Source organism: Saccopteryx bilineata, chromosome 5 (assembly GCF_036850765.1).
Source record: "Saccopteryx bilineata isolate mSacBil1 chromosome 5, mSacBil1_pri_phased_curated, whole genome shotgun sequence".
In the NCBI taxonomy this organism is placed as follows: Eukaryota; Metazoa; Chordata; class Mammalia; order Chiroptera; family Emballonuridae; genus Saccopteryx; species Saccopteryx bilineata.
The window spans coordinates 180,843,268-180,869,123 of NC_089494.1; the positions used below are offsets into that span (position 1 = coordinate 180,843,268).

Consider the following 25,856-nt stretch of genomic DNA (forward strand, 5'->3'; position numbering starts at 1 on the left):
ACCTTGAAAGACTAAAATTTCTGATTTTGTTGAAGTAAAATTTAATCTATATTTTCTTTTGTCATGTAGAGGAAGCAAAACTTTACCCATCTTAGGTTTTCAGCTGGAACCTTTAACAAAAAAAGACATATAAACAAAAGAAAAATAGTTTATCAACATATGCAGTAAACATCATGTGAGAAACCTAAAACAAAGAATAATTCAAAGCAGTGATTTAGAATTCAGCTTATATACCACCTTCAACAACAACAACAAAACCAATAAATATGTAAAAAAATAATAGTAAGAGAGAGGACAAAGAAAAACTGTTAAGCCTTCCAAAGTGGCAAACTGAGGAAAGATAAATATATGAAAGTAAGACGGTTCTTTTCTGATTTGAATTGCCTTGGGACTCTTGATAAAAATCAATTGGCTATAAATGCATGGGTATTTTTCTAAATTCTCAAATCTTCTCCATTTATCTATATGTCTACCTTTATACCAGAATCATACTCTCTTGATAACCACAGCTTTGCATTAAGTTTTAAAATCAGGAAATGTGAATGTGCCAACATTTTTCTTGTTTTTCAAGTTTGTTTTGGCTATTCTGAGTCACTTAAATTTTCATATAAATTTTAGGATCAACTTATCAATTTCTACAAGAAGTCAGCTGTGATTGTGATAGGGTTTGCATTGAATTTGTTTGGGAAGATTAATTTGTAAAATATTGCCATTTTAAGAGTCTTAATTCTCTCAAACCAATGAATATGAGATGCCCTTCCATTTATTTAGGTCTTTTAAAATTTATTTGATAATTTTTATAGTTTTCAACATAGAAGATTTTTCTTCTTTTGTTCAATTGAGTCTTAATATTTTATTCATTGTGATGCTGTTATAAATAGAATCATTTTATTAATTTTATTTTGAATTATTCAATGCTACTACATAGAAATACAATTTAATTTCAAATATTAATATTGTATCCTACCACCTTATTAAGCTCATTTACTGGTTCTATTTTGTTGTGTATATATGTTCCTTAGGATTTTCTATATCCAACAGTCATCTGCACATAGAGATAATTTTATATCCTCATTTCTAATCTGAATGTCTTTCATCTTATTTTCTTGCTTAGCTGTCCTGGTTAGAACCTTCAATACAACATTGAATATAACTGGTGAGAGGGGATATCTTTCTTTTGTTCCTAATTATAAAGGAATACTTCAGTCTTTAATCATTTAGTATGATATTGTGGGTTTTCATAGATGCCCTTTATCAGGTTGAGAAAATTCTCTCCTATTACTCAAATGTTGAGTGTTTTTTATCATGCAAGGGTGTTGGATTTTATCATAGATATTTTCTTACTATGTTGAAATTATTAAATGGTTCTTACTGCTCATTTTATTAATGTGACATATGACATTGGTTTCTCTATGCTGAACAAGCTTACATTCCTAGATAAACCTCACTTGGTCATTGCATATAATGTTTTTTATATGTTGCTGGATATAATTTGTATTATTTTGAAAAGAATTTTTATGCCTACATTTATAAGATATAGGTTTTTTAGGTTTACTGTGATGATTTTGTCTGAATTTGGAATGAGGATAGTTCTAACCCATAGAATGAATTAGAAAGTCTTTCCTCCTCTATCAATTTTTGGAAGAGTTTATGAGGAATTATTCTTTAAACATGTAGGAGAGTTTACCAGTAAAGATGTCTAGTTTGGGGCTGTTCTTTGTGGAATTTTTTTTTGATTACTGTCTCAACCTCTTTGTTCATTACAGGATAATTCAGATTTTCTATATTTTCTTGACTCAGTTTGCTAGTTGGTGATTTCCTAAGAATTTTTCCATTTCCTCTAAGTTACCTAATTTGTTGGTACTCAATTGTTCACAGTATTGCCTTGTAACCCTTCTTACTTCAATTAAGATGTCCTCTTTTATTATTTTAGTAACGTAAGTTCTTTTTTTGTGTATCAAACTAAAGGTTTAGCAATTTTTAATTTTATTAACTTTTAACTTATTGTGTTTACATGGATTCAAGTGTCCCACTGAATATAACTCCCTCACCCCCCACCCCTGTATCCCTTTTTATATCTCCTTTGTCCCACTCCTCCTAACTCCCTCCCTCCTTTCATCTAGGATTCGCTGTCCTGTTATCTATATATCTCTGTGTGAATAGTTTCACTAATCCTTTTACCTTCTCTGATCTTATCCCCTCATCACCCTTCCCTCTGACTGCTGTCCCTCTGCTCCCTGTGACCCTGCCTCTGCCTCTATTCCATTCCTCAGTTCACTTTGTTCATTAGGTTCCACATATATGTGAGATCATATGATTTTTTTCTTTCTCTGCTTGGCTTATATTACTTAACGCAGGGGTCGGGAACCTATGGCTCGTGAGCCAAATGTGGCTCTTTTGATGGCTGCATCTGGCTCGCAGACAAATCTTTAATAAAAAAAAATAAATAACATTAAAATATAAAACATTCTGATATATTACAATCCATTCATTTTCTACCGCTCATGTTCATGGTTGTGGGTGGCTGGAGCCAATCACAGCTGTCCTCTGGGACAACATCAAATTTTTATTGGATAATACATAATGTGCATGGGTCGTTGTATGACTCTCATGGAATTACATTTTAAAATATGTGGTGTTCATGGCTCTCTCAGCCAAAAAGGTTCCCGACCCCTAACTTAGTATAATAATCTCCAGGTCCATTCAACATGTCACAAAAGGTAAGATTTCCTTCTTTTTCACAGCTGTGTAGTATTCTTTTGTGTACATATACCACAGTTTTCTAATCCACTCATCCACTGACAGACACTTGGGCTGTTTCCAGATCTTGGCTATTGTAAACAATGCTGCAGTAAACAAGGGGGTGCATTTTCTCTTCTGAATCAGTAATTTGGTATTCTTAGGATATATTTCTAAAAGTGGGATAGCTGGGTCACAAGGCAGTTCCATTTTTAATTTTTTGATGAAACCCCATACAGTTTTTCACAGTGGTAGCACAAGTCTGCATTCCTACCAGCAGTGCAGGAGGGTTCCTTTTCTCCTCGCCAGCACTTATTGTCTGTTGTTTTGTTAATGAATGCCATTCTGACAGATGTGAGGTGGTATTACATTATGGTTTTAATTAGCATTTCCCTCATGATTAGTGGCATTGAATATTTTTTCATATGCCTATTGGCCATCTGTATGTCCTCTTTGGAGAAATGTCTATTCAGTTCTTTTGCCCATATTTTAGTTGAATTGTTTACCTTCCTAGTGTTGAGTTTTATAAGTTTTTAATAAATTTTGGTTATTAACCCCTTATAAGACTTAGTGGCAAATACTATATTCTCCCATTGTGTGGGTTGCTTTTTATTTTGTTCATGGTGTCTTTTGCTGTGCAAAAGCTTTTTAATTTAATATAGTCCCATTTCTTGATCTGTCCTTTATTTCATTTGCCCATGGATATATATTAGCAAAAATACTGCTTTGAGAGATATCAGAGAGTTTACTGCCTGTGTTTTCTTCCAAGATATTTATGGTTTCATGACTTATATTTAAGTCTTTTATCTATTTTTAGTTTATTTTTGTGAAGGGTGTAATTTCATTTTTTTGCATGTACCTGTCCAATTTTCCCAACACTATTTATTAAAAAGACTGTCTTTACTCCATTGTATGCTCTTACTACTTTGTCAAATATCAATTGACCATAAAGATGTGGGTTTATTTCTGGGTTCTCTGTTCTGTTCCATTGATCTGTATGCCTGTTCTTATGCCAGTACCAAGCTGTTTTGAGTACAATGGCCTTGTAGTATAACAATATCAGGAAGTGTGATATCACTCACTTTATTCTTCTTTATTAAAATTGCTGAGGCTATTCGTGTTCTTTTTTGATTCCATATAAATTTTTGGAATACTTGTTCTGTATCTTTGAAGTATGCCATTGGTATTTTAATAGAAATTGCATTGAATTTATAGATTACTTTGGGTAATATAGACATTTCAATAATGTTTATTCTTCCTATCCATGAACATGGTATATGTTTCCACATGTTTATATCTTCCTTGATTTCTTTTATCAATGTTTTACAATTTTCTGAGTACAAGTCCTTTCCCTCCTTGGTTAAATTTACCCTAGGTACTTTATTTTTTTTGTTGTTGCAATAGTGAAAGGAATTGTTTTCTTAATTTCTCTTTCAGACAATTCACTGTGGGTGTATAAAAATGCCACTGATTTCTGAATATTAATTTAATATCCTGCCACCTTGCTGAATTCACTTATCAGGTCCAGTAGTTTTCTGACTGAGACTTTAGGGTAGTCTATGTACAGTATCGTGTCATCAGCAAATAATAATAATTTTATTTCTTCTTTTCAAATTTGTGTGCCTTTTATTTCTTCTTCTTGTCTGATTGCTGTGGGTAGGTCTTCCAGCACTATGTTGAATAAGAGTGGTGAAAGGGGGCACCCCTGCCTTGTTTCTGATCTTAAGGGAATTGCATTTAATTTTTGCCCATTGAGTATAATGTTGGCCATGGGTTTGTCATAGATGGCCTTTATCATGTTGATGTATGTTACCTGTATTCCCACTTTGCTGAGACTTTTGATCATAAATGGGTGCTGGATTTTATTAAGTGCTTTCTCTGCATTTATTGATATTATTATGTGATTTTTATTCTTCATTTTGTTTATGTGATTGAATCACATTGATTGATTTGTGAACATTTTACCAGCCTTGCCTCCCCAGAACAAATCCCACATGATCATGATGTATGATTTTTTTTCATGTATTGCTGAATCCAGTTTGTTAATATTTTCTTGAGAATTTTAGCATCTAAGTTCATCAAGGATATTGGCCTATAATTTTCTTCCTTTGTAGTGTCTTTACCTGGTTTTGGAATGAGGGTTATGTTTGCTCCATAAAAGAGTTTGGAAGTCTTCTCTTCTGTTGTATTTTTTGAAATAGCTTGAGAAGTATAGGTGTTAGTTCTTCTTTGAATATTTGGTAAAATTCCCCTGTGAAGCCATCTGGTCCGGTATTTTGATAACCGTTTTGATCTCTTTTGTTGTAATCGGTCTATTTAGATTTTCTGATTCTTCAGAATGAGTTTTGGAAGATTATATGTTTCTAGGAATTCTCCATTTCACCTAGGTTGTTCAATTTTTTGGCATATAGATCTTCATAGTATTTTCTTACAATTCTTTGTTTCTGTGGTGTCAGTTGTTACTTTTCCACTTTCATTTCTAGTTTTGTTTATTTGAGTCCTCTCTCTTTTTTTCTTGATGAGTCTGGTTAAAGGTTCATCAATCTTGTTTACCTTTTCAAAGAACCAGCTCCTGGTTTCATTGATCCTCTCTATTGTTTCTTTAGCCTCTATGTCATTTATTTCTGCTCTGATATTTATTATTTCCTTCCTTCTCCTTCCTCTGGGCTTTGTTGTTCTTTTTCTTGTTCTTTTAGATGTAGTGTTAAGTGGCTTATTTGGGACTTTTCTTGCTTCTTAAGGTATGCCTACTGTAATGCCATGAACTTCCCTCTCAAGACTGTTTGGTTGTGTCCCATAAATTTTGAGTTGTTGTATGTTCATTTTCATTTGTTTCAAGGAAATTTTAGATTTCTTCCTTGATCTTATTGTTAACCCATTTGTTATTTAATAACATGCTATTTAGCCTTCAAGTGTTAGAATGTTTTTCAGTTTTTCTATTGTAGTTGATTTCTAGTTTCATCCCACTCTGATCAGAGAAGATGTTTGATATGATCTCAATCTTTTAAAATTTATTTAGACTCGATTTGGGTCCTAACATTTGGTCTATACTAGAGAATATACCATGAGCACTTGAAAAGAATATATATTCTGCTGCTTTACAGTGAAAAGTTCTGAACATATCTATTAAATCCAGTTGATTAGTGTGTCATTTAAGGCTACTGATTCTTTGTTAATTGTCTGTCTGGAGGATTTATCCATTGATATTAGTAGGGTATTAAAATCCTCTACTATTATAGTATTACTATTGATTTTTCCATTTATGTCCATCAAAATCTGCTTTATATATTTAGGTGTTCCACATAGATATTTAAAATGGTTATGTCCTCCTGTTGGATTTTCCCTTTATCATTACAAAGCAGATTTAATCCTCTGCTTCATCCAGCCTGCTATTAATTTCTTCTAGTGCAGTCTTCATTTCTGATATTGTATTTGTCATTTCTGATTGGTTCTTTTTTATGATTTCAATGTCCTTTTTTATTCTCGCTATCTATTTATTTAGGTGCTCATTATGTCCATCCATTGTTGCTCTAAGATCTTTGAGCATTCTCAAAATCATTGTTTTAAACTCTGCATCTGGTATTTAGGTTATGTCCATCTTATTCAGTTCTTTTACTGGTGATTTCTCTTGTTGATTCATTTAGGTCACATTTCTTTGTCTGCCCATTTTGTTTGTGTATTAGGTAGCACTGTCTGACTTTGAAATTTTTGTATGTTCCCCTTTATGAAGAAGATGGGCTTGGTGGTACTGTCTTCCAGGCTACTTGTTTCCCTTGTTCTAGGAATGCTTTTTGAGGGTACTATTTTCCTTCTTTTTGTATGTGAATATTAGATGCAGTTGATCATTTCATGGGTACAATTATCCCTTCAGGCTGGTTGGCTTTAAGGGTCAACCTTGATTATGTGTATTACTCACTGTACAGTGTCTGTCCTGTTTAGTGTATTTATTTTCCACAGTGTCTGGTGCCTGCTAAACTCCACCTTTCAGTGTGCTGCTTATATAGGTAGTTGAGTCTAGGGTTGGTTCTGTCTCACCCTCCTACCAGTAGTGTTGGCTCTAGCTCTTCTTGGATAATGTCAGCTGTTGTTTGTACCCTGATGTGGGCTACCAGTCTGCAGCTACTGCACTTTTTGCTATTTGTGTCTGTGTTTTCTGTATCTGGGTACTGTGGGAGGGGCGAACCTTTGTATAAGGATAAGCTTCCTCCTGCTTAGAGATGACAACAGCTCTGTAAAATCCCCAAGCTCTGTAAGATTTGTCTACTTTTCAGCTGTCTGGTATTCCCAGAGTCTTCTGTAGTAAGACTGTAGTGTGGGCTCAGACTGCTCACCCAATCAATTCCTCTACAGGCTGCATGCTTGCTATGTTGGGGTGACTGAGGTTGTGAATACATTTGTGGGACCCTGTACTTCAAGAGTTTTTTGGTAAGAAGCTCAGTACAGGGAATATGGCCCCTACTCCAGAGCTTGATCCCTTAGCCACTGCTGGATACTCAAATTTTATTTCTCCCTAACAAAGTGAGCAGCAGGTTCAGATGGAGTGTGGCCAACAGTCCCCTCTGCAGAAGTTCTTTTAGCTGTTGAGACCCTGTTTTCAGGGAGGAAGACTGAGAGAGTCCATGGGGCTAACTGTACCCCTCCTGAAGGTGGCTAAGCCCCTCACCAGATCCAACAATAAATTCACATGGTCCCACACTTTAAATGTCCATGTTCAAAGACTTTCTCCCTTCCTCCTGTGTAATCTAGCCTAGCAGGACAGAATATCCAGCTCCTAGGCTGGCTGACTGTGAAACTCCACCCTATCAAATGCACATGAGCCACTGTGCCAGTGCTGATCACAGAGAGTGGAACTTGCTTTAGCTGGGCCAGGTGTGAGGAGCTTTTCCTTAGAATACCACTCTAGCAAGGGTTGTTAGGTCCTGAACCAATACTTTCTGCAGCTGGCCCCTGGATGTCCCAGCCCAGGGCCTCCTAAGCCGTAACCCAGCATAGACCAGTGGGAGACACTGCCCATGACTGGCCCTCAGCAACTTTCTTGGAGCTACAATCAATCCAGAGTTTGTGGCTGCCTCTGCTGGGCCCAGATGTACATGGAAATATAAAGTTGTACTCCTAGGCTGGCTTTTACCCACTCTGGTCCTGCAGGAAAATCCATTCAAATGGCCAAGTTTCCCTGAGTCTTGTCTCCTGCAGCCTGTCTGCTGCCTGCTTGTTGGGCTCAGCTGCTGAAAAAACCTCTGCTAGAGTCTTGAGCCTGCAGCAATTCAGTGATTAGGAAGGTTGATGGGTGTGGCTCTGTCCCTCAGCTCTAAGTGTCAGTCTGTCCAGACTTTTTTTCACAGACCTCAGTTGGGTGAGGCCCAAGAAGTATGGTGGGTGTGGCCTCTGAAACCCAGAGGTGTGGTCTTCCCCCTCTTCAGACAGTTTCAACTGAGTCTCTCGTGAGGTGGAAGCATCAGTCATAGATTTGGAAGAGTATGAGGGGGAGCTCTGGTCTCAACACCAGAAAACTTAGTCACTGACATGCTCCTGCTTCCTGGCCTCTCAGAATGACTCATTGCCATGACAGGTAGGTGAGACTCCTGGGGGTGGAGCAGTTGCTTTTCCCCAGGCTGATGCCAATCAGAGGGGATTGCTCCATCCAAGAAAGATGGCGACTGCAGTACTGGAGAATGACTCAGCACAGGGGTTCTGGTTGCCATCTCCCCACAGTGTCTCTCCCTAAGCCTCCAACTTTACACTCTCCTCCTGCAAACCCAGTCCTCTCAGCTCTCCCCGGCCAGAGAACCCCCCACACCCTGGGTAAGTGGCTGTGAATGAGGTTTTCTGCACAGGACCTTTAAAAAGAAGTCTGCATTCACAAGCTGTGTCTCTTTCTTGCAGACAATAACTCAGCTCTTTTCACAGCTAAATGCTGTCTGGGCACCTCCTCAAGGCTCTGGGGTTCTAGGCTGGGACTCCAGGCCTGGGGCTGAGCACCCACACCTTTCAGGGCAACCCACCCTGCCAAGAGAGTCCTTCCAGGCCGCTGCCCACTCCTGGGAGTGGGGCAGCCCTTTTCGCTTCTCCACCCTTCCTACCAGTCTCAGTGTGGCTTCTTCAGTGATTTTTGATTATAGATTCCTCTTATTTTAGTCCAAAGTTGGTTTTTAAAGATGACTGTTCTAAATTAAGTTGTAATCCAATTTGGTCCTGGGAGGTGGCAGTTGGAATGGCCGCCTACTCCGTAGCCATCTTTCTTCCTCTCTTTACAGTTGAGGAGGCTCCTGTCTCCTGTTCTCTGCCCTCACTCCTCAGATTCCTTTGACTCCTCCGTAGAAAGTCTGGGTCCAGTCTCAGCTCCAGGTTTACTTCTCAGTTTTGCTGACCTTTAAAAAAACTTCTAGTATTATTGATTTCTCTGTTACTTTTATTGTACTTTTTTCCTCTCTAATCTTTATTATTTCTCTTTTTTTTGCTCCCACTGGGTTTAGTTTGCTCTTCTATTTCTCAATTCTTAGGTAGACAGGTTAAGATATTGATTTAAGCTCTTCTTTATTTTTTTAATATAAATGCTATTATTGCTACACCCCATAAATGTTCATATTATCTTTCTATGTTCATTCATCTCAAAATTTGATCTAATATCTCTTAAAATTTAATCCTTAACCCATTCATCATTTAGGATTACATAATTTATTAATTCTTCCTTATTATGTTTTAAAAATTAGTTTTCTTCCATGTATTTACAACTTATTAAAGGTTACACCCTTGGAGTATCTCATTTTAAAATTAATTTAAAATAAATGGTATAGAAATTATTCTAAAGAATATTATGAATATCCCTGCCTCATTGGGCAGAGCATACTAAGCATCACTTGCAAGTGCTCTGAGATTTTTTAAAGTACACTGTACTATTTTTAAAGAGTGCATTTGGCTCCCATCTTAAGAAATGTATGGCCGTGGCTAATTGGCTCAGTGGTACAGAGTCAGCCCCACGTGTGGAAGTCCCAGGTATGATTCCAGTCAGGGTACAAAATAGAAGTGACCATCTGCTTTCCCACCCCTTTTTCTCCCCTCCTCTCTCTCTTTTCCTCTCCTGTAGCCATGATTCGAGCAAGTTGGCCCCAGATGCTGAGGATGGTTCCATGGCTTTGCTTCAAGCACTAAAATAATTCAGTTGCTGAGCAAAGGAACAATGGTCCCAGATGGGCAGAGCATCGCCCGGTAGGGGGCTTGGCAGGTGGATCCCAGTTAGGGCGCATGTGGGAGTCTGTTTGCCAACCTCTCACTTTAATTATAATAATAATAATAATAATAATAATAATAATGTAAAAAGAATTGTCATTTTTGGATTATGTAACATTATTTATTTATTATTATGTAAAGGCAGGTATATTGAGTTTCAGAAAGGCTAAATGACCTAACAATTCTATAAGTCCACAGATTTTATAATAACAATTCTAAATTTCATACCTGGTCCTTTAACTTCCAATTTTTATTTCTATTTAACAAATTCATAATCAACTATTTCTTAATAAATTGATATTATTTTAATCTCAACTCATCACTTGGATTTTAAATAATGATCTCTTCAGGTATTAATAAGGCTCACATAAAATTTTTTTTCTCTCTTCACAAAGTGCTCACCAAATTCTGTAATTGTTTGTTTTTGTTTGTTTCTGTTTTTGATACATGATCTTGGCTTTTTTCCTGCTTTCAGGCTATCCCTTTGGTGAGATTGCCAGCCTGCACTGGATGATTATTTATTTTAAGTTACTCCTTTAAGTGGGAGCAACTTAACATACACAAATAACAACTTGTTAGAGTGTTTACAAAAGACTAAAAAAGTCCAGGTGAAAGGTCATGTTCTTGAGCATAGTGTAGGAACATTATTGGCACATGAATTTCACAGTAACAGTAGATCTTGTTATTTTTGCCTACTGTGACATTCTTCATCTTGCTTTCAGTATTGATAGACAAGGTTGCCATTCTGGAGCCTCATTATTTACTAAAACAATTGTTGTATATATATTTTTTAATTAGCAGAAACATATCTATAGTAAATCTTTTTTTATTTATTCCTTTTAGAGAGAAGAGAGAGTGGGAAAGAGAGAGAGAGAAAGAGAGAGAGAGAGAGAGAAAGGGAGAGAGAGAGTTAAAAGGGGGAGGAGCAGAAAGCATCAACTCCCATATGTGCCTTGACCAGACAAGTGCAGGGTTTCAAACTGGCAACCTCATCATTCCAGGTCAATGCTTTATCCACTGTGCAACCACAGTTCAGGCTAGAAAATCTTAGTAGTAAGTACAAAATACCAACATATCAAACAAATAGAAGTTGAATTGCTCAATTTGAAACAGTGGGGTAGTGGTGTGTGTATGTGGACAGGATGGACTTCTACACATTTGTCTTTCTTACCAGTAATGGTGGTCTATGAGGTTTCCCCACTAGGGCTATAGTAATACAGCTAAACATTACTGAAATAAAAGATTATGTTTATTTAAATTTCGTTCATAATAAAAAAGTATATTCTACAATCAGAAAACAAACAAAGCAACTCTTCTTTACCTACCACCTGACTAGAGAGTGCCCCACTGTGTAAATTTTATAAACCACAGTTTTTAAAAGGGCAAAAGAAATGTTTCAGAAGCTTTTAAGGTTCTCAAAGGCATCATTACCAATTACTCACTGATGTGTAAGACCTTGTAAGTAAATAAAACCACTAGATAGGAGGAGACAGAGGAGAAGCCTCTACCACTGTCTTCCCGGGCTCCAATAAACACTGTTAATATAGATTTTAAGAGAGTGAGAAGGCAACAACTACTTGTTAGTGAAGTCTCTAAGGAAGAGCAGCAGGATTAAAAAAGAATCCCAAATTACTAGATTCCTCTGGTCATCAAACTACCCCTGCCCATCTGATTTCTGGGATATGTATATGCAAAAAGCATCTCTAAGTACAAGTATAACTTTATTCCTGACCTAGGATCAGTCCCAAATTCCTATATGAACTTATCTTGGTAAACTAGGTTAGATAATGAATAAATCTGAAGACACCTGAACACCCTGTTAGCCAATGCCTAAGTGGTAAGGAGCGCTTCAGTGCTGTGCTCTGGCCCACTTTCCTTGGAGTGATACCTAGGTTCTATTGGTCAAAGAGGAAAGACAATGCTGAGTATATAGTCCCAAAGGGCCGCTAACACCAACCTTAACCACCGTCTAAGTAATTTAGAAAAAAAATAAGAACTATAAAGTTCACATTGAAATAAAACTCTCTCCAGGCCCTGGCTGGTTGGCTCAGCGGTAGAGCGTCGGCCTGGCATGCGGGGGACCCGGGTTCGATTTCTGGCCAGGGCACATAGGAGAAGCGTCCATTTGCTTCTCCACCTCCCCCTTCCTCTCTGTCTCTCTCTTCCCCTCCCGCAGCCAAGGCTCCACTGGAGCAAAGATGGCCCGGGCGCTGGGGATGGCTCCTTGGCCTCTGCCCCAGGCGCTAGAGTGGCTCTGGTCGAGGCAGAGCGATGCCCCGGAGGGGCAGAGCATCGCCCCCTGGTGGGCAGAGCGTCACCCCTGGTGGGCGTGCCGCGTGGATCCCCGTCGGGCGCATGCAGGAGTCTGTCTGACTGTCTCTCCCCATTTCCAGCTTCAGAAAAAATACAAAAAAAAAAATAATAATAATAAAATAAAATAAACTCTCTCCTCTTTCTGTTTTTCACCAAAAGCTGTAGTTTTACTTTACCTACATTTCTCAATCACCATTATTTTTGTTTTCTTCAAAATCTTTGAAACTGGCCTGACCAGGCAGTGGTACAGTGAATAGAACATCAGACTGGGACATAGAGGACCTGACCTGGTTTCGAAACCCTGAGTTTGCTGGCTTGAGCATGGTCTCATCTGGCTTGAGTACGGGCTCATCCGGCTTGAACATGGGCTCACCAGCTTGAGCGGGGGTTGCTGGCTTGAATGTGGGATCATAGACATGACTTCATGGTCGCTGGCTTGAGACCAAAAAGCCCAAGGTCTCTGGTTTCATCCCAAGGTCACTGACTTGAGCAAGAGGTCAATTGCTCTGCTGCAGTCCCCCTCAACCCCAGTCAAGGCACATAGAAGAAAGCTATCAATGAACAACTAAGGAGACTAAGGAGCTGCAACAAAGAATTGATGCTCCTCATCTCTCTCCCTTTCTATCTGTCTGTCCCTATCTGTCCCTCTCTCTGTCTTTCTCTGTCTCTGTCACACACACACACACACACACACACACAAACACACAAAACAATTTATTAATTAAAGAAAATCTTTGAAACTCTCCTATAGTCTGATTCTTTAAAAGTAAAGGGCTGAAGGAGATGTAGGCTCAAGTTCTTGAACTGTTTAGTTGTTTGGCCTTACTTCTTCACATCTCTTTTATTGTTTTTCTTTTTCCCTTGGGCTTAGCATTTAAATTTATTTACACTCTGGGGTATTGTTTTTCACTTCAAGGGAGGAGATCAGGAGAACCTAAGCTTCTTTTCCAAGTCTTTAGCTCTGCTTCGACAGGTGTCCCAACAACCATTGGTATAAATATTTATGCTCCTCACAATCTTTCTATGAGTGGCCCTTTAATATTACTCCAGAAGTCAATTAAATGAATCAGAATATTAATTTCATTAATTTATCCCAGACTAATTATGTCATGAGGACAGAATTTCTATGGACTACTAGTCCATAAAGTGAACCCTGAAAAGGGAGGCTCTTATCAAATTACTTTAGAAAATATTACTCCCTAGGGTTTTACAATTCAGAGTAACATTTTAAAAATTCTTAATAATCCCAAAACAAAAACATTCTTTTGATTTATCTATGCAGCATCAAATAATTTGACTATTAAAACATCTGTTTTAAAAAACATAAAACCAAATAACATGCCATAGTACTAGTATTCTATAGCATATCCCTTATTTAGTAAATGCTAACTCTGTCAAAAAGTCATACACCCCATATTAGTTTCTGAAGACAAAGTGACCACACAAGAAATGTTTTTTATGTGCATTAGATAAAACACTACTGTAATTTAAATTATTTAATTCCAGAAGAATAAAGCTAATTAATTCCTTTCTCTGAACAATTTAGCCCCATAAACCCTCCTTTTCAAGTCAATCTGTTACAAACACACCTTAAATTTATAATATAATTAATGTTTACATTTACTGCTTCCTCTCCAAAGTTTAATCTCCCAAAATATACAAAATGAATCTCATATTAATATTTTCAAGACAATTATAAAATAAGCTCTATTTCTCACACTTATTCTTCTCAATGTAACCAATGATTCTCATGTAAGGGTATGGTTGAAACCAAGGTTTTTTCTCTGCACTTACACTCTAGAATTGATGTGTCTCTCTTAAGTATCTCATGCTAGATTTTTCTGTATTCAATATAAATATAGATTAAAATTATTCATTATGTCTTTTATGCATTCCACCTAAAACAAAATTCTAAGAATTAGAAAAGAATAAATTTTAGTGGCTCTAATCAGTTAGCTTAGTTGGTTAAGAGTGTTGTCCCATAACAAGATTGTGGGTTTGATCCCTGGCAAAGGCACACATGGGAAGCAACTGATGAATGCACAACTGAGTGAAACATCAAATAAATCCTTCCCTTACCACTCCCTTCTCTCTCTTCCTTCCTCTCCCTTGTCTCAAAAAAAAAAACAAAAAAAAAAACAAAAAAACAAACAAAAAACAAAAAAAACCACAAAAAAAAACAGCCCTGGCAAGTTGCTCAGTCAATTGGAGTATCAGCCCCAAGTACAGAGGTTGCTGGTTTGATTCCCAAGTCAAGGCACATACAAAAGCAGCTTGAGGTTTCTCTTTCTCTCTCTCTCTCTCTCTCTCTCTCTCTCTCTCTCTCTTCCCTGCCACTCTCAAAAAAATAAAAACAGAAATAAAAGCAAAACATGAATTTGAAAAACACAAACCTTGAGTGACATCAGAGAAATGGCAGCATGAGGGATACTCCTGATCTCTCCCCTTGATATTCCAACAAATTCAACAACTAAACACAGGGGGAAAAGAACCATAGGAGCACCCAAAATTTACACACACCAAACAAAGGTATGCTTGGGTGAAAAGTGGCTGAATATTTAATATAGATGGAGGACAGGGCATTTCACTTACCGCACTGATCTGAGGTAGGGGCACTATTTTGGGAAGGAGCTGAGTTAGGGTAGGTGCCCAAACAAAGGAAAAAACACACCAATTCTGCCTGAGATTGTGGATGTTCCACATGTGCATGGGCAGTGGGACCCACCTAAAATTACCAGCAAAGGTGTGCCCTCAACCCTGGCCGGTTGGCTCAGTGGTAGAGCATCGGCCTGGCGTGCAGAAGTCCGGAGTTCGATTCCCGGCCAGGGCACACAGGAGAAGCGCCCATTTGCTTCTCCACCCCTCCCCCTCTCCTTCCTCTCTGTCTCTCTCTTCCCCTCCTGCAGCGAGGCTCCATTGGAGCAAAGATGGCCCGGGCGCTGGGGATGGCTCCTTAGCCTCTGCCCCAGGCGCTAGAGTGGCTCTGGTCGCAAAAGAGAGACGCCGGGAGGGGCCAGAGCATCGCCCCCTGGTGGGCAGAGCATCTTCCTTGGTGGGCGTGCTGGGTGGATCCCGGTTGGGCGCATGCGGGAGTCTGTCTGACTGTCTCCCCCCGTTTCCAGCTTCAGAAAAATACAAAAATACAAAAAAAAAAAAAAAAAGGTGTGCCCTCATAGGGTCGCACCAGCATCTTTGTGCATTCCCAGCTCCATGATCACTGGCACTGTGCTAGCAACTCCACCTAGTAATGCCAGCGCCCAGAGCAAGCAGGCGCACATGCAGGCCAGAGTGCTTAGCTCAAGGTTATCAATGTTAGGTAACTGCATGAGTACCAGCATCTTTGGGCATTCCCAGGTCCATGATCCCCAGCATGGGGCATGCACAGGGATCAGAGTGCTTAGCCTGAGATTGTCGGTACTGGGCACCTGCATGGGCACCATCATGTTTGGGCATTCCCGGCTCTTTGATCTCCAGCGCCCGGCGTGTGCACGGGTCAAGACCCTTGGCCTGAGACTGCCTATGCTGGGTGCTTGAATGGAGGCTGCAGCTGTCTGTGTGCATTGCTGGAGTGTGGGAGCTGGACACACATGTGGCCTATTGTGGGCTACCAAGCAGTGCAATCCGTGGAAAAGTCCGTGGAGATTAGAACAACAGTGCACTGAAGCATGCGAGATATGCCTGCTGGCCCATAGAATTTTGCCTGTGTGTAACAGAAAGGCAGTTGGTCCTTGGTCTGTGCCCTGTCCTGCCTTCTCTTGCTGGCAGGTTTGGTTGCCAATTCCTTGCCCAGAACTGTACTTTGAGTGGCACTGGAAGGGGGACCTGGATGTGCATAGATTCCCTTACTGCAAGGACAGTAGCTGAGGTGGACTCCACAGCTAAGTCTTCAGGCTGCTAATTCCAGTGGAAGGGACGTGTGGAGAAGCGCCTGGAAAACTGAGACTGCCATTGCTAGAGCCATGTAATTGCAAAGCCCTAACAAGCCCCACCTGCCAATGGGACTGAAGTCCAACCTATGTCATTAGCACAGTGACACACCAGCCCCAAGAGCCCCACAGAGGCAAAACTCATAGAACAGCACCACCTGCCAAAAAAAAAAAAAGAAGCTACCTCTCAAAACCAGAAAAAAAAATTACATTTTTTTCAATGCTTTTTGTCATTTTTACTTCTTTCCTTTTTCTCTTTTTAAATTATTTTCCTTTTTAACTACATTATCCATAGTTGTTACATTTTGCATTCTTGTTTTTGTGAGGGGTTCATTACAGAAACCATTGCTTCTGTTTTTTCTTCTTTCTCTGTTTTGTATTTTGTTTTTTGTCCTTTCTCTTTATTCTCCCTTCTCCTTTATCTTTATTCTTCTTCCTCTCATCTGATCGTCATTTATTATCAAGTTATTATATTTGGACTCATATTTTTCTTTGTGGCATTTTGCTTGTTTCTACCTTCATTTTTTCTCTCTGTTGTCATCGCTCCTCAGTTCCACTCCTTGTTCTCTGTAGTTTTTGTTCCACTTATCAATATAGAATTTTCATTTTTTACTGTATTTTTTCAACTTTTATTTTATTTTCTTAATTATCTCTTATTAGTGTTATTAACAATACCACTTTCAAATGTCATTAAGGAAAAAGAAATCAAATATAATGGATACAAAAGACAGAGATGTAGCTCAGGTAGATGATGAAAATTCTCTAGAAAAAATTTTCAATTACTTGGAAACCTTGGAGTTAAATGACAGGGAATTCAAAATTGAAGTCCTAAAAATACTCAGTAAAATACAAGAAAGCTCTAAAAGGCAATTTAGTGAGCTCAAAAAAACAACTTAATAAACTAAAAGAATACTTTATCGAGGAAATTGAAAGTATAAAAAGTAACTAAATAGAGATGAAAAACTCAATACATGAACTGAAAAATAAGGTGACAAGCTTAGCTAATAGGACAGGCTAAAGAGAAGAGAGAATTAGTGACATAGAAGACAGGAAACTAGAGATACTACAGAGAGAAGAAGAGAGAGACTCACAAACAAACAAAAAAATCAAAAAGCCATACAAGAATTGTCTGACTCCATCAGAAAGAGCAGTAAAGAATAATGGGTACATCAGAAGAAGAAGAAGAGAGAAAAAGGAATAGAGAACATATTCAAACAAATAATTGATGAGAATTTCCCAAGCCTGTGGAAAGAATTAGAGCCTTGAATCCAAGAAGCAAACAGAACACCGAGTTACCTTAACCCAAACAGACCTATTCCAAGACACATCATAATGAAATGATTACAAATCAATGACAAAGAAAATATCCTCAAGGCAACCAGGGAAAAGAGGACATATAAAGGAAGGCCCATTAGGTTATCATCAGATTTCTAAACAGCCAACAAGAAAACAATAACAAGAATGATCTGTGACAACAAAAACAAAAAAAGGGGAGAAGACAAAAATTAGCAATAACAAAGGAGGATGGATTGCAGAAGCACTCATGAGATAATGGACTGCAATGAATATGATATATATTCTCTAAATTACTTAATGGTAACCATTCCTGAAAATACCACTACTGAAACACATAGCTTAAAAAAAGAAGAAACAGAGGAAAGAAGTGTGGAATACAACCAAACAAAAACAAATGACAGAAAAAAAGGAGAAGAATCAAACAAAAAACACAGCTATTAGAAAGCATTATATAAAATGGCAATAGAAAACCCTCAAGTGTCAATAATTACGTTAAATATAAATGGATTAAACTCACCAATAAAAAAAACAAAGAGTAGCAAAGTGGATTTAAAAAGAAAATCCAACTGTATGCTGCCATCAAGTAACACATCTAAGCTACAAGGATAAAAACAGACTCAAAGTGAAAGGCTGGAAAACTATTCTCCCAGCAAATAATATCCAAAGAAAAGCAGGTATAGCCATACTCATATCTAACAATGCTAACTACAAGACAACAAAGGTAATCAGAGACAAAGATGGTAATTTCACAATGATAAAAGAGACATTGAATCAAGAAGACATAACATTTGTTAATATATATGCACCAAGCCAAGGAGCACCAAAGTATATAAGATATCCACTAACTGATCTAAAAATAACTGACAAATATGATCATACTTGGAGACCTTAATACACCACTGATGGCTCTAGATTGTTCATCCAAACAGAAAATTAATAAAGAATTATTGGCTTTAAATGGAACACTAAAACAATTGGATATGATAGACATTCACAGGACATTTAATTCCAAAACATCAGAGTATACATTTTTCTCCATTGTAAATGGTACATTCCCAAGAATTGATCATATGTTGTGACACAAAACTAACATCAGCAAATTCAGAAAGATTGAAATTATACCAAGCATATTCTCTGATCATAAAGCTTTGAAACTAGAATTCAACTTCAGAAAAGAAGTAAAAAAACCCACAAAAATGTGGAAACTAAACAACATACTTCTAAAAAATGAGTGGGTCAAAGAAGAAAAGCAGAAATCAAAAGATATATAGACAAACAAAAATGACAACATGACATATCAGAATCTCTGGGATGCAGCAAAAGCTGTAATAAGTGGGAAGTTCATATCATTATGGGCTTATATGACCAAATAAGAGAGAGTCCAAGTAAACAACATCACATCTTAAGGAACTAGAAAAAAAAGAACAAAGGCATCCAAAACCAGCAGAAGAAAGAAAATAATAAAAATTAGAACAGAAGTAAATGAAATAGAGAATAAAAGATTTATAGAAAGAATCAATAAAACAAGGAGCTAGCCTGACCAGGTGGTGGTGCAGTGGATAGAGTGTCGGACTAGGATGCGGAAGGGCCCAGGTTCGAGACCCTGAGGTCGCCAGCTTGAGCACGGGCTCATCTGGTTTGAGCAAAAGCTCACCAGCTTGGACCTAAGGTGGCTGGCTCAAGCAAGGGTTTACTTGGTATGCTGAAGGCCTGCAGAAAAGCACATATGAGAAAGCAATCAATGAACAACTAAGGTGTTGCCACGAAAAACTGATGATTGATGCTTCTCATCTCTCTCCATTCATGTCTGTCTGTCCCTATCTATCCCTTTCTCTGACTCTCTCTCTGTCTCTGTAAAAAAAAAAACCCAACCCCCCCCCAAAAAAAAAACCACAAGGAGCTGGTTTTTTGAAAAGATCAAGAAAATTGACAAACCCTTAGCAAGACTCATTAAGGAAAAAAGAGGATGCATATAAACAAATCCAAAATGAAAGAGAAGAAATTACCAAAGACATTATAAATATACAAAAACTTATTCTATAATACTATGAAAAGCTATATGCCACCAAATTTAACAAACTAGAAGAAATGGATAAATTCCTAGAACAATATAATCTTCTTAGACTGAATTATGAAAAAGTAGAAAGTCTAAACAGACCCATAAGCAGGGAAGAAATAGAAACAACTATCAAAAACCTCCCAAAAAATAAAAGTCCAGGGCCAGACAGCTATACTAGTGAATTCTATCAAACATTCAAAGAAGATTTGGTTCCTATCCTACTCAAAGTCTTTCAAAAAATTGAAGAAGAAGCAATACTTCCAAATTCATTTTATAAGGCCAACATAACCCTCATACCAAAACCTGGCAAGGACAACACACACAAAAAAACTACAGACCAATATCTCTAATGAATACAGATGCTAAAATACTAAACAAAATACTAGGAAACCTAATACAACAACACATTAAAAAAATAATTTACCAAGATCAAGTACAATTCATCCCAGAATCTCAAGTATGGTTCAACATATGTAAAACAACATAATACACCATATCAACAAAACATGAACAAAAACCATATGATCCTATAAATGGATGCAGAAAAGGCATTTGATAAAATACAACATTATTTTATGTTTAAAACACTCAACAGAATAGGTATGGAAGGAAAATATCTCAACATAATAAAGGCCATTTATGACAAACCATCAGCTAACATCATATTAAATGTCAAAAAACTGAAAACTTTTTCTCTAAAATCAGGAACAAGACAAGGCTGCCTACTCTCTCCACTCCTATTCAACATAGTGCTGGAAGTTCTAGCCAGAGCAATTAGACAAGAGAAAGAAATAAAAGGCATTCATATTGGGAAAGAAGAAGTAAAGGTTTCACTTTTTGCAGATGATATGATCCTGTATATAGAAAACCCCAAAAACTTCACAGAAAGACTATTAGAAACAATGAACCAACAAAGTAAGGTCACAGGATAAAAAAATTAACATACAGAAGTCTATTACTATCTTATAGGCCAACAATAAAACTTAAGAAAATGAACTCAAAAAATAATCCCTTTTACAGTCGCAACAACAACATAAAATCTTAGGAATAAACCTAAAAAAGAATGTAAAGGACCTATATAATGAAAAGTACAAAGCATTTTTAAAAGAAATAAAGACACAACGAAATGGAAAATGATTCCTTGTTCTTAGATAGGAAGAATAAATATAGTTAAAATGCCATATTAACCAAAGCAATATACAAATTAAATGCAATTCCCATCAAAATTCCAATGTCATTTTTTAAAGAAATGACAAAAAACCATCAGGTTTATATGGAACCATAAAAAACCCTGAATAACCAAAGTAATTTTAAAGAGAAAAAAATGAAGCTGGAAACATTACAATAACTGAAGTCAAATTATACTACAGAGCCACAATAATCAAAACAGCGTGGTATTGGCAGAAAAATAGACACTCAGAACAATGGAACAGAATAGAGAGCCCAGAAATAAAACCACATATATATGGTTAAATCATCTTTGATAAAGGAGCCAAAAACACACAATGGAGAAAAGAAAACCTCTTTAATAAATGGTGGTGGGAAAACTGAAAAGCCACGTGCAAAAAAATGAAACTCAGCTACAGTTTGCCTCCTTGTACAAAAGTTAATTCAAAATGGATCAAAGACATAAATATAAAATCAGAAACAATGAAATACATAAAAGAAAACATAGGTATTAAACTCATGGACCTAGGCCATAAAGAACATTTTATGATTTTGACTCCAAAGGCAAGGGAAGTAAGTGAAGGCTAAGATAAAAGAATGGGACTACATCAGACTAAGAAGCTTTTGCACAGCAAAAAAACTGACAACAAAACAAACAGTCAACTAAAGAGGAGACAATATTTTTTGAACAACAGCTCAGATAAGGGGCTAATATCCAAAATATATAAAGAACTCACAAACTCAACTACAAACAAGGAAACAATCCAATAAAAAAATGGGAAGAGGACATGAACAGACACTTCTCACAGGAAGAAATACAAATGACCAATAGATATATGAAAAGATGCTCATCTTCACTAGCTATTAGAGAAATGCAAATCAAAACTACAATGAGATATCACCTCACATCTGTTAGATTAGTTATTATCAACAAGACAAGTAATAAGTGTTGAAGAGGCTGTGGAGAAAAAGGAACCCTCATTCATTGTTGGTGGGAATGTAAAGTAGTACAACCATTATAAAATAAAGTATGGTGGTTCCTCAAAAAACTGAAAATAGAACTACCATATGACCCAGCAATCACTCTACTGGATATATACCTCAAAACTCAAAATTATTGGTACATAAAAACACATGTAGCCCCATGTTCATCACAGCATTGTTCACAGTGGCCAAGACATGGAAACAACCTAAAAGCCCTTCAATAGAAGATTGGATAAAGAAGATGTGGTACATATATACTATGGAATACTACTCAGCCATAAGAAATGATGACATAGGATCATTTATGACAACGTGGATGGACCTTGATAACAGTATAATGAGTGAAATAAGTAAATCAGAAAAAACTAAGAACTGTATGATTCCGTACATATGTGGGACACAAATTTGAGATTCATGAACATAGATAAGAGTGCGGTGGTTACCAGGAGGAGGAGAAGGGAGGAGAGGAGGGTGGTTGGGAAGGGAGAGGCATAAAGAAAACCAAATGAATAGTGACAGAGGACAATTTGCCTTTGGGTGATGGGTATACAACATAATCGAAGGTCATTAATTGTCTAAAAAATTATTTAAAAAAAAGAAAACCACAAACCTAAAAAATAAAGCCAGTATTACTTTGATGTTGCAATATAAATTAATATTTCTCAACCAAAATAAAGTTTATTAAACCTAGTACATATATTGCCTAGATTTCCAGTGCAATGTGAATTGTAGACCAGTGATTTTCAAGTGGTGTGCCACAGAAATTTTAAAACGTGTACTACCTGACTCTTTAGTCAGGGGCAGTGACTTTTTATCCCTTAGACCAGGGGAAGTCAACCTTTTTATACCTACTGCCCACTTTGTATCTCTATTAGTAGTAAAATTTTCTAGCCACCCACCCGTTCTACAGTAATGGTGATTTATAAAGTAGGGAAGGAACTTTACTTTTTAAAATTTATAAAGCAGAGTTACAGCAAGTTAAAGCATATAATAATAATTACTTACCAAGTACTTTATGTTGGATTTTCATTAAGTTTGGCAGAATAAGTCTTTATAAAACAACTTACTATAGTTAAATCTATCTTTTTATTTATACTTTGGTTGCTCCGCTACCACCCACCATAAAAGCTGGAACGCCCACTAGTGGGCAGTAGGGACCAGGTTGACTACCACTGCCTTAGACTGTCATATAAAAAAATGACAAGAGCCAACACAACAACTGCTGTCAGTATGAGTGAATCAAAATTATACCTATTTTTTAGTCAGATCAGTCAAAAATATGGTGTTATTTTTTGGTGTGCTGCAGAATTTTAGTAATTAATTTCTGTGTGCCACGAGATGAAAAGGTTGAAAATCACTTCAGTGAATCAAAGCAGATACATAGTGGTACCTGGGGAGAAATGGCTGGACAGAAAAACTGAAAGAGTAAGAACCGTAGAAGTTTGGAGAACAATGTTAAGACTGGTTTCCTTTTTTCTCTGAGTTGGCAATCATTTTTTGGCTGGAGTCCAGAATCTACTATGCCTGAACCCAAAATGCAATTAGGACAATTTTTCCAAGATGTTAATACAGAACTATGATTCTCATATATTAATGAATGTTAATCACCTATTTTTTTTTCTCTTCTGAGACTAGGATTTGAAACATTTTAATATACTAGTAAAATTAGAGAATTTACAGTTCTGACAGCATTAGTTTCTGCATCTTTTATTCTATTCATTTTAGGTCCACTATCAATATACAAAAATATTTTGACTGCCTTCAAAGCATACAATAATTCTTCCATTGTCTAATTGGCACCATGTAATTGCAACCTGGCTTGATTTGAGTGTGTACTCTAATTCTATTCTCATTTGTGAAGTACATTCCACATTAATAATAGGCAATTCTCTAAGCAAAATCTTTAGCATTGCTTTCCCAGCTATTCTGTTATTCTACTATTTCTTTTGTAGTTTTCTAATCTGGCAGCTCCCCAATCTTTCCTAGCTGTTCTCTTTCCATCACCAAGAGTGTTGAATCTGCTTTATATAAATACTACACAATTCTTTAGGTCACCAAGACAGGTTTTTTATGTTGTCCAATTTTAGCTCACAGCAGAATTCTTCCCCAAAGATTTCTAAAGACAATCTTCTGTTCTAATGTTTTCCAAGCATTTTTATTTTTGGAATTCTAGTGAGAAGCAAAATATCCCCACATGTACTTGCATCCTCAGGTATTCAGTTTCTGCACCTTGGGTGACCTTCCCACATTCATGATCTCACAGACATCGGTTTCTGCTTTCTTACCACAAAAGACCTCTTTTTAATCCTCAAGTACTTCCCTTACAGTTTAATATATACTTTGAGATGCCTCTGAAGTTTATACCCATTTCCACTTATTTTTTCTCATAAGATAGAAGAGCATCAATCATCAGTTTTTATATTTGTGCAAATATAGGTTGTTTCAAATAAAGTTATTCCATTGTTATTTTTGAAAGCTTATCTTATCTTTGTTGTTAATATTTTTAAATGAATGAAGCATAATTAAAAATTAATTCTATGTATTTCTTGTTTTTCTTTTCTTCTTGTCTATTTCACATAGCTGAAAATTATTTCCCAGACAGCATGGGAACCATGGTACCATCTTCAACTAATGTTACTTCCTTGCTACCCACTCTCTAGGACAGTTGAATGATTAATATTTTGTATCAGAAAACTTAGATTCAGATCCTGGCTCTCTCCTGCTATAAGCTATGTGATGAAGGGGAAAATAATAATAATAATAATTTTTATTAATATTATTATTATTACTTAGGTAAGAGGAGAGGATATAGAGAGACAGACTCCCACATACAACCTGACAAGGATCCACCAGGCAGCCCTGTCTAGGGCCGATGCTCGCAACCAAGCTATTTTTCACACCTAAGGATAACACAGTCAGACCAACCAAGTTATCCTCAGCACCTGAGTCAATGCTTGAAACAGTCAAGCTACTGGCTATGGGAAGGGAAGAGGGAAAGAAGGGAGAGAAGCAGAGGGAGAGAAAGCAGATAGTCACTTCTCTGTGCTCTGATGATGAATTGAACCCAGAAGAACATCTATAAGCCAAGCAGACACTCTATCCACTGAGCCACCAGCCAGGGCCCATGGGGAAATGAACTTTTCTGAGTCTTACTATAAAATTATTATCATAATTAGTATTTAAATCATAGAATTACTATTATAATTAAATGAGATAACTTATTACAAGCATATAGGACAGTTTAATGTGCTTCTTAGTTTCCTTAATGTGAAAAGGTAGGCATCAAAATGCTGGATTTCTAAATCTTGATTAGAAATTTTTCAGTAACTAATTTTCAAACTGTAACTGGATGATAATACGAATGCTAATGAGACTATCTGGTGATTGATTATTCTTCTGATGGCTATTGATTCTTTTTATATAATTAGGAGCCACAACCAAAGGTGACATGAAGAATGAGCTCACAACCACAAATACAACAGTGGCAAATCTTCTACTTCCAAATGCTGTTTCAACATTACAAAGTTCCCAACACAAGAGTAAGTATAAGAATTTGTGCTAAATGTTAAACTAGTTTGTTAGATAGGATTAGACCCGATGTTTTCTAGACAACTGCTACCAAAGGACCATACCCCTCCTGTGTTCTCTCCTAGTCTCTACCAAATAAGACATTTGATCACTTTGCTTTATACAATGACACTCTATCCCTCCACAGCCACAAATGGTTGGGTGCCAAAGAAGATTAATTCAAGGGTGGGCAGTCAGCTATGATATCACCTGGTATAAAAATGTAAGTTTGGCCAACAAATTAGACAACTTTGATAAAATAGGAAAACTTTTAAAACAAAACAAATTTCTAAAACTGACTGTAGAAGATAAGAAGTCTGAAAAGACCTAAAACAATCATAGATATTGCATTAGAAATTTAAAATGATTCCATGAAGGAAACACCATGTAGTATGGCTTCACATGTAATTCTGTAAAATATTTTTTAAAATAATGATGACATTTTTTTTCAAAATCTTTCAGGAAAGTAGAAGAGAGAACACTACATAAATAATTATCTGAGGCCAATAGTACTCTAATACCAAAGCTAGAAAGGAATAAAATGAAAAAGCAAGTCAAGAAACTACAGACCAAATACC

General features: G+C 36.9%; 1 protein-coding gene across 2 annotated transcripts in view; it reads left to right on the forward strand.

The window, feature by feature from the left end:
- Positions 1 to 25,856, forward strand: part of EMCN (endomucin) — a 157,107-nt gene that overhangs the window by 77,614 nt on the left and 53,637 nt on the right. The window contains exon 4 of one of the 2 annotated variants that reach the window (XM_066232598.1): positions 25,143 to 25,250. In XM_066232598.1, the coding sequence (XP_066088695.1) occupies positions 25,143 to 25,250 (108 nt within the window). Of the gene's footprint in view, positions 1 to 25,139; positions 25,251 to 25,856 lie in introns of both variants that reach the window. The other variant, XM_066232599.1, reaches the window with a different exon arrangement.